This window comes from Caloenas nicobarica, chromosome 4 (genome assembly GCF_036013445.1).
Source record: "Caloenas nicobarica isolate bCalNic1 chromosome 4, bCalNic1.hap1, whole genome shotgun sequence".
Lineage (NCBI taxonomy): Eukaryota > Metazoa > Chordata > Aves > Columbiformes > Columbidae > Caloenas > Caloenas nicobarica.
In genome coordinates, this window is record NC_088248.1 from 39,192,295 (window position 1) to 39,202,623 (window position 10,329).

Consider the following 10,329-nt stretch of genomic DNA (forward strand, 5'->3'; position numbering starts at 1 on the left):
AGTTTTAAGCAATATAACAGATGAGGAAGCATCAGATGAACAAAAAGCGCATGCTCTATCCTCCACTAGGAACGGAATCACAGAAACTTCGTATTTCTAGTAAAAGAGTGAACTGAAGTTTTCAAAATTCAATCGAGAAATCATAAGTCAAGCACATGGTCCTACGCAAGAACATGCACACGCAAAAAAAACCCAAAACATAAATGCCAGCAGCACAAGATGTAAAACCCCAGTGTCCGTTTTCCATCAAGGACAGTGACATAACAGGCACACCAGAAATATGATGGAAGCAAGAGAAATAAGCAAGACATTGACACAAAATACATCAGAAAGTCATCAGACTAGATATCAATATATTAACTCATCAAGTCAAATATGGGTTGAATTTCCAGGCCTAATAAGGTAAACTTTATTGTTAGACAATATAATTACCAACAAAATTAAGATGACGGCAGTAGCTATGACATCCAAAGACTATAAGGCCAGCAATGTCAACATGAAATGAAAGACAAATTATAGGCAGGTTGGATAAAAGTCACACTGAAGATGGTAAGATCGCATTTTTTTTAATATATTGTTTTCATGCAGCCAGTCAGGGACACTCAGCTCTGTTTGCGGTCCCCATGAGGCAAAATACTATTTTCAAAGACTGGCTTTGTGATGGTAACTTTTATTTCTATGACAATATTGACCAAGTTTATTAATAAAGACAACAGTCCACTACCACAGACTTCCATAAAAAAAGAAGCAACATAAAATGAGGAGGTCTACAAATTCAAGAGCAACACAGCAACCAGAGGGTTGTTAGAATGTCTCTTCGAATGTAAGAACCTGCAGGCCTCAACCAGAGCTATCAAATGGCAGATTCAAACATACCAATCACAAGTCACTGGAGATACAGGAGTCTTCTAAGGAAACACCACCACACACTTGATCTGCTACCTCCCCTGCGCACTCACTGTTTCCACTGTCTGAGAGATCACACCAGGACAGACAGAACCCTGACAGGCACTACTTCTTAAAGAGTAGATGTATACAGTAAAAGCTGAAACAGATTACCACTTTTTACTAGTTTTCAGTTCGAATATACCAGTTTTAAGAAAAGCAGAAAACAGGTCTTTTAAAAAGATTACTTTAAGGCTACCAACACTTCAGTCTAGTCCTATTGCAACAGCAGAAATAAAAACATAGTATGCATTGCAATATTTTTAAAAAACTAATTAGCAGCATATTGAGATTCTTCTGAGGGTGTTATTCCAGGTTTTAATCATAAATATAAACTAAAAATGCCATTGCTAATAACTTATTTGACAGTTCCCTTACCCAACAAAACAAGGGATAATAATCAGGGTCAGAACCCACTACAAGGAAATTATTTCTAGTCTCTTATGTTTGGCTTCTGGTCAAGATATGTCACACAGGCTTTGCCTGTAAAATACTAAGGACAGGTATGGGCAGAGCCAAGTTACTGGCATATTATTACTTGACTATTAAAAATGGGAGTACCAGCTGTCCTTCCTCACATTCAGTGCCCTCAGAAAAAACATCATCTATTCTCTGGTCAATTCTTCCTATCAAAGAGAAACATAATCAGCAATTATATTTTTGGTACAAAGACACATATGACACATAACTTTCCACCTCTCTACAAAGACATAACAGTAAGATAAGGTCTCCCGAAAGGACTACTTTTAGTGGTATTTGTATTCCAGAGTAACACAGCCAACTGTAAAACCTCCTGAATATACAACCATTCCTGGTATTATTTCTCAATATGTACCTGTGAGAAGCTTGAACATGCACCATTTTCTGGCAGAAATACAAAATTTCTCAGCTGCACAAATGAAGAAAATCTCCAGCTTTAAAGACTCGAAGTTATCATCGAGATCTCTTCTTTCTGTACTTCGGTTCGTGCCAAGACGGGAGTAATTTCAAAAGCTGAATCAACATCTGGATCATGATGCAATAAGCACTGAAGCTAAGAAGTGAAGGTCCTAAACCACATTAATAGTTTTCTTCAGAGATGATAGAAACATCAATTACCAAAGTTACTTGATCTCAATAGAAAAGCCTGAGGTCAATTTTTTTTAATTTTTCAGCAAGAGAAGAACACTTAGGATCATTTACAGTTGAATAATTACTGTGCTTCAAAAGCTGCTTTGAATAAAACAAATGGCTATTTTATTGACTATACATATATATTAAAGAACATCAACATAACACAGTTGAACTGAGCATTCAAGAAGATATAGAGCAATACACATTGATTTCACACTCTGGAAATGAGACATGTTTCTTAAACATCTGCTGAACCAATGAAAAGTCTTTTATGTGGCAAGGCCTGTGACTGTGCTGTTCACCAGAATATTATAAAATTAGCAACCCTGATGAGCAACAGTCCTTCAATATATATGAGCAAGTGCTACTGGATTAAATGAGTGCTGTAAATAGATTCAAGAATGGAACTGAGCAAGTTTTGTCTTTATAAAAACACATGGCATATAATTAAATCTCCTAAAGGCAATTCATGTACACAGAAGATACAAAAGCCCCCAGCTTTGTAGTGTTAGCTACAAACAAAAACCAAAGGAAACTCCTTGCCACTTCATTGGGACTAATTGATAAGAATAAAAAAATTACAGAGTTTGCAATCTTCACCCTACATGAAAAAACTTGATGCAGTCATACCTGCCAAGCCATAAACATGCCTCTGCAATTTATTAACCTTTGTGTAACATGATAATTCAAATAAAATCTCCGCTCTATCCCAAATTAGAAAACACGACTTCATAAAAATATAGTGCTCTAAAAATGCATCAGCATGTTTGAAACTATCACTATAGCAAAACCAGATCTTTTTCAAATTGTTACATGCACAGACTTCATAATACCAAACAGACTCTTTCACGTAGCTAAACATACGTCCTGGAACCCACTGCTGCTGAATTTCTCCTCCGTCTAAGGAACATCAAGTCAATGACATACATCAATTGTCAATTCATTTCCACATACCCTCCCTTGAATTATGATATATTTATACATTACCATCATGACATTTGAGTAGGTACTTATTCAAGGTAGTGTTTAACTCAGAAGCTGCAAGCCTCCATCTACAATTAGAGTACTCCCTGTAACATAAGGAGACTCTAGAAGAAAAACAACAGCATGTGCAACTTCACGAGGCTCTCCAAACCTTCCAAGAAGAATTGCTTTCTTCAACTGATCTTCTTCCAAATGAGCAGTCATCTCTGTATGAATAAAGCCTAAGAGAGGAGAGATATTTGAAGAGTTACCCAACATTCAGCTGAATTTCTCTAGTGGCTTTTCCCTGGAATTCTCCAAAGTGAAATTTACTACAGGATTCAGCACCAGCTACCATTCTTCGAAGTCTCAGAAATCAGTCCACATCATTTTCTAGCCAAGAACAAACTTTTACCTAACCAATAAAATGTCTCCCATTTTGGAAGCACTGATGTAATCATAAAAAATGTAGACAGCTGTAGAGGTGTAGGAAGAAAAAAGAAAAAAAAAAAAGAAAAAAAGTTAACTAGTTAACTCTAAAATTGGGCCCCAAAACCATATTTAGTATCACTTTTCTGAAAGACAAAATACAGTCATTTCACCAAAACATTCTCAATAAAAATGTGGGTATAAAATCTCTGGCAAGAAACCCCTACAGTGTTTCCATTATAGTTTAGTACTTATGACAGCACTTACACCACTTCTATTAGAGCACTCATTTGAAGAATATTTCTTGACAATTTTGAAGGATGTTCCTTTACAATTTTCAGTCAGCTCATATTCAGTTTTCCCACTGCCGCACTTCTCTTCACATAAGCTGTAGCTTCATAAAGAGCTGATCTTTTCTGTTTTCTATCTGCCACCAAGAAGGGAAAGTCTCAGTTTTGCTTTCTACGGTACAGCTGTGCCCCTTTATGATGGTACTGGACCCTTCAGAGAACTGCTCAACTCACAAACAATAAAAGTATTTTTCCTGCTGAACTGGTTCATGTAGAGGTCTGACAAGCATCAGAGCTAACACACGGTGAGCAGCAGAGTACACAGCTATGAGCAGAAAAATCAGAAAAGGACAGAAGGATTTTTCTTAAGGGTGGCAGTTTGCTTAGACTAGATCATCTTGTGAAACCACAGCCTTGTCCTCACAGAACTTTCTTTCCAGATTCTCCCTTCTATCTACAGGGACAGACAGGGAGAGACAGACACACTTTCACGCCAACTTCTTGTGGTCTTTCATGTTTCTCTAATAAAAAATAAGCATTCTGTAGCAGGAGACAAGGGTAGCTGTCTGTATATAATTAGTTCTAATCCTTCCAGCTGCAAGGACAGCAGGTTTTGAAGGAGGAACAAAGAAAAAAATATTATTATGTAATAATGGATAGAGGAACAGGTAGACACACCCTTCCAAATTTCTCAGCATTTCCTTAAAAAGACTGAAGGTTTTGTAAATTAATGCACTATATTTTAAAATGGGGGGGGAAAGGGAGGAAGGAAAACAAACAAACAAACCGTTAACTTACAAAAGTTGATGAAAATAATAGTAATTTATCTTAAGTTACTTTCAGAGTATAGCAAATATCCCGCAGTCTTGATGGTCATGTATTGCAACAGTCAAGGATGTAGGAGCTTTCCATAAACTAACCTGGAGCAACCACGTTGACTCGAATTTGCTTTTTTGCAACTTCTTTAGCAAGAGAGCATGAAAATCCAACTAATCCTGCTTTGGTAGCACTGTAGACACTTTGACCAGAGTTGCCTTTAAGTCCTACAATACTACCTAAAATAAACATCAAAGAGAATACAAGATTAAATTACTAATTTGAAACCTTGTACTAGCTTTATCATTTTAGCTTTAATTTGGAATGGAAAATGAGATTACAAGAAAAGGAATTAAAAGTACATCACTAAATGTACTTTGTAGCCTACTGCTGGTGTAAGCAAATTCCTCAATTATCTGTGATTTTTGTGGAATCCATATATCTATGTTGATCAACAGGCACCAGGAAGGTAAAATTGAGAGCTTTCTAATAAAATATCCTCACACACACAAAAAAACCCCCCAAAACAAAACAAAAAACCCAAACCAAAACAAAACAAAAAAACAAACAAAACCCAACTGTACCTATTTGATTCTTAGTTAACAACCAGCAGCTGGTAGATTTAGCTATTGGAAGAGCCGACGTAGAATGGTAAAATTCTTTTTTCAATAAAATATAACATCTAGGGTGTTTATTACTGAAACAAGCTGGATTTACCTTTAGAAGTTGCTGAAATTACACGAAAGAATAACAGTTCATAAAGAAATGCTAGGTATAGAATATCTAAATACAAAGAAAATAGTCGATTTTAACATGTAACATTTCAACATGTTACACCTGCTAAACCTTTCTGGAAAAGTAGTACATAGAATTCCACTGGATTAGACAAGCAACTTACCTATATTGACAATAGCACCTCCCTGCTGTTGAATCATGCTTTTTACAGCAGCTTTGCATGTCAACATCGTTCCCAAAAGGTTAGTGTGAATCTGGGCTACCATATCTTCAGTTTTTGTTCTCAGTAACAAACCATCCCTGACGAACAAACAAAAAAACTCCAAAAGAACTCACTGAACAACCCCAACGATCACATTTACTCATAATAAAACATGACTGATGAACGGAATATTAATGGCGATTTATACAGTTCTATACATTCCAGTGTCAAAAATGATGACATTGCAAGGACGACACACAGCAAGAAAAGAGTCAGCTATGATTTTGGCAACAAAGCCAGCTTTGCAGAGAGGTATCAAACATTGGTTTGGACCATTTCATAGGGAAAAAGTAGAAGAAATAGGAGTAGAGGGGGAACTCATAAACTCAGAATACAGAAATCACAGTGAAACTGTATCATATGTTAGAATTTTGCTGTCATCAGGAACAAAATATTGGTGAGTGCTTAATACTGTTTTCAGATGTACTCATTAGCAATACTCTTACTAAATGCAAAGGCCCTTAGCACCTTACAATAAGATGCTGTCATCTAGAATTACACATAATCTTGTAACAAATAACTAACCTGTTGATTCCAGCTGCATTAACCAAGTAGTTAATAGGACCTAAATTCTTCTGCATCTCCGCAAAAGTATTTTGGACTTCTTGTTCGTTGGATACATCGCAACTAAGTGCCAGGTGTCCTGCTGTATTGAAATAAAGGCACATCATAATAACAGTAAAAGATGGTATACCATTCATAAACATTCTTTAGAATTTATTGATTCAATTGCAAAAGCAGATGCTTAACTAGTTATAACTTGAAGAACCCATTTAATTCCCAGATAATTAAATAAGGACAATTTTCAAGCATTGTATTGATTACTTATGTGACAATTTCTTCATTTAGTCTTCTGGCCTTTTGAGATCAGAAGTTCAGCATGAGCAGACTGGCCTCAGTTCTGGCTTGCTCAGGAGCCAAGGATGACTCAATTCACACTGTCTCCCTGTTGTGACCTTGAACAATTCCTTTCACAATTTGTATCTTGCAGATAGAATTGGTAACATACTTAACTCTCTCAAAGAATATTGCAAAACCAAAAGTGTACTGATATAGCTTTTCTTTCAAATTCCTCACCCTTTATTTTCATTTTCATCTAGTTAAACAATGAGGTTTATTTAAGCATTTACTACTTCCATAAGTTACCTAAGCACTGGACAGCGAAGAAATAACTGCAAAGCAGCATACGTACCACCAAGATTCCGTGCAGTAGTCTGGGCTGCTTCCAGATTTCTAGCAATAATTGCCACGTGGCAGCCTTTCTCTGCCAGTAATTCTGCAACAGCTTTTCCTATTCCTCGTGATCCTCCAAAAATGGCGCAAACCTTGCCCATCTTCAAAAATAATTCACAAATTGCAAATGAACAATGAATGTCAGGTCCACCATAGCAAGAGAATAACAACTGTTCTTGTCAACATCACGGCCCTTACTAGTTTGTAGCATTTTGTAATATGAGATTATAAAACTAGTGATTTGTTAATTTTTTATTCACTAAGAAATAAATACCTGAATTAGACACCACTTGTACAAACATAAGTTATTTCTTAACTGTTTCTGAACCAGCAAAAAACTTATGCATGTAATCTACCATTTCAATACTAGTATTCTGATAACTTCTACTCAGCTGATGAAATGAGTTTTATATCTCTAAAGGCTACAATGTATTGTTTGGCTGCTTATTCAAAGACAAAGTAGTAGTTATATTGTTCTTGCCACCACTATTCTTGTACTAAAGTTACATAAACTCAAGGTCTCATTCCATACTAACCATCTGTGTTGGACATCCATGTTGCAAACATCACTGAGCATGATTTGATACTATTGTATTTACACTTAATACTAAGTTACACTACATAATACTATGTTTTACCAGGGGTTTTTTGTTTCTGCTTTGGGGGGAAAAAAAAGGCATTTGAGATGCGAAATGATTCTGAAGTAGCTAGCGAAGACATTTAGTAAGGAGTGTAAGAAGAAAGTACTTCCACAGAACGATCTTTTATTCTGCAACCTCGAGAAACCAATCAGCTGTTTCGGGATTTCCTGAGGAGCCAGAGGCAGAATCCAAGCAATAGTAATGAACCTCTTTTCCATATATTTTAATAAATCCTTTTTTAATTCAATTATACTTTGTCTTTATAACATCCTGAGGCAACAAGTTTTATCATTTGTGGAAAAGTACTTCCTTTTGTTCTTGATTTGCCTTCTAATTAGATAATACTATGCGTTTCTCCTCATATCTTCCCCTGACTGGTCGTAACTTCAGAGACTATCCTTCTGGATTTTACCCTCCTCCTATATCCTCCTTGAGGTCTACTTAGTTCCTCTTCTATGTATAGAAACCATGCTGTATCTCACTAAAGACTGTCCAAACAATCCTGTCACCCTACCCTTTGCCTTACCTAGGTCTATTATACCCTTTTTGATGTGGGATAACCAGAAGAGCACAGTGTTAAGTACACAATGGAAAAATGATTTTGTTCTTCCATGACAGGGCCTGAAAGAGTAGAGGGTCCTTTTCTGTCCCAAAGTAGGCACAAGTGCTTGAAATCAACCCATGTGTCTGCTTCTACTGGCAAGTTGAAATCAGCTTCCTAGGAGCAGGAAGAGGATTAAATACTTGCATCCCAGGTGGCAGCCCTTTCAGCAGAACATGTGCAAAAAGACACCTTGCATGAAGGTAATTCCTTAACGATAAAAATGGGCACCACTGCCTCACCAGAACAACTAATCTTTTGGGTAGTCTTCATTAGGGCAGCAAGACTGCAAGAGTTGAATCAAGAGGTCTTGCACCCCAGCAACTACAGCTCTTACTGCCTTAGCAGACTAAAGACACAACCAAACAATCCACCCATATTTTGTTGACAGATTTTTTTGTTAGAAACAAAGTCTCAGTCTGCCTTCTCCATCATGACTTTCTTTTACAGAATTACTACAATGACTCTTTGAAGCTTTTGCCTATTTGTTGCAGCAATGTTGTGCTAGGATTTCCTCCTTCGTAGTTTGGTCTGACCAGCACGGAGCATACCTACTCTCTTATTTTTATTTGAAACATGGAATAATACAGATTAGGAGGGCTCTCTGGAAGTCATCTCATCTAACTCCTCCACTCCTGGGCAATGCCAAGTGAACCATGTTATACTGTTTATAAATACTGTCAGACCTACACAAGTTTTCCAAATAATTCTGAACATGTTTAGCTACACTGGACCCAAAAAACTGCCTGTGGGGAATTTCCTTAAAATGTATCATACCGCCCTTCCTGGTCTCTTTGAGAAGGGAAAAAAATCTTGCTGATTTTCACAGGATCACAGAACGGTTGGAGTTTGAGGGGACCTCTGGAGATAATCTAGTCGAGGGGCGTCAAACTCCTTTTATGACTGTATAAATGTAGGAGTAGTTAGAGTAGTTACAGTGCTAAAATTACAATGGGCCTTTTGAAGGCAACCACGAGGCTGGTGTGGCCCCCTGGTGAAAATGAGTTTGACACCCCTGAGTCTAACTCCCCTGCTAAAGCAGGTTCACCCCGAGCAAATTGCACAGGAATGTGTCCAGGAGGGTTTTCAGTGTTTCCAGAGGAGACTTCACAAGCTCTCCGGGCAGTCATTTTACCATACTCTGGAAGAACAGCAAAAGCTCCTTGTGCATTAACCAAGTGTTTACAGGAAGAGCGTAAGGCCTGCTTCCAACCCTGTGTGGTTTAGCACAAAAGAGCCATACAGGTTCTTTAAAGTTGTGACTTGAGAGAAAAATACTGCGGTGGGACAATAACCTCATATTCTCTGGTCAAATAAATGGAGGGAAGAACAAGTATCCTTTGAGCAACAGGTTCCTCTAGGCTCCCGCACCGGCGCCTGTACCACCTTTGTCCTCTACCGCCCTTCTCTTCTTTCGGGAGAGCTATTTAACCCGTGACCCCAGCCCCTCCGGAGGACACCTCTCAACAAACGGCCAGCCGGGCCGCCCCCCCGCCCCTCAGCCCGCGCTGCCCCCTCAGGACACCGCCCCCGGCCCGCCCTCGCGGGCAACCCCTCCTCTCCTCTCGGCAAACCTATTTTTCCTGCCCGCCACCCCCCGCTTTTTTGGGTTCCCACCAACCTCCTCCGACCCGGGGCGGCACCTCTGTCCCTCCCGGCCCCGTTCCCGCCCGCAGCCGCCGCGCGCCCCGCCAGGGCCAACCGTCCCCAACCGCCCCGGCCCACACACCCTCCCCCCCGCCCGCCGCCAGGGGGCGGCCGCGCCCAGCGAGGCCCCGCGCCGCCCGGGCCCGGGGGCAGGAGCCGCCGGCCGCCCGCTGGCCACGGGGACGCCGCGGGGCCCCCCGCTCACCCTGCGTCTCCTCCTCGGGGGCGGGGCGGAGCGGCGCGGAGGGAGGGAAGGGGAGAGGCAGGGCCTGGCGGCGGGGCGGCCCGGCGCAAGGTGGAGCCCTCAGCACGGGCGGCGGGGCGCGGGGTCGGCTGGGAGCCCGTGCGCCCTCCCCCCGCGGGGCACGCCGGGACGCGCAGGCCCCGCGCGGCGCCCGTGCCACGGTGGCAGGGACGGCGCTTCACCCCCCACCCGCCCCGGCCCTGAGCCCAGCGCGGGCCGCGCTTCCCGCCGTCCCCTGCACGGAGAGGGTGATAAAAAACCGGCTTTTATGTGTATTTCAATTTACCTTCTGGTTTCTGAGCAGCTTCGTTTGCTTTCCTCACACAGAACCACAGAATGTCGGGGATTGGAAGGGACCTCAAAAGATCATCTAGTCCAATTCCCCTGCCAGAGCAGGAACACCTAGGTGA

The 10,329-nt window shown here is 40.5% G+C and overlaps 1 protein-coding gene across 2 annotated transcripts; it reads right to left on the bottom strand.

The window, feature by feature from the left end:
* Positions 1-396: 396 nt before the first annotated feature.
* CBR4 (carbonyl reductase 4) lies at positions 397-10,008 on the bottom strand. 2 transcript variants are annotated; one of them, XM_065633829.1, is made up of 6 exons: positions 9,881-10,008; positions 6,746-6,887; positions 6,079-6,199; positions 5,455-5,591; positions 4,661-4,795; positions 397-3,263 (listed from the first exon to the last, which is right to left on the bottom strand). In XM_065633829.1, exons 2-6 carry the CDS (start codon positions 6,885-6,887, stop codon positions 3,085-3,087), a joined length of 714 nt encoding a protein of 237 aa, XP_065489901.1. In that variant the 5' UTR covers positions 9,881-10,008; the 3' UTR covers positions 397-3,084. The 2 variants fall into 2 exon arrangements, with proteins under 2 accessions (XP_065489901.1, XP_065489902.1); XM_065633830.1 differs by lacking the exon at positions 9,881-10,008 and adding an exon at positions 9,650-9,730.
* Positions 10,009-10,329: the final 321 nt, after the last annotated feature.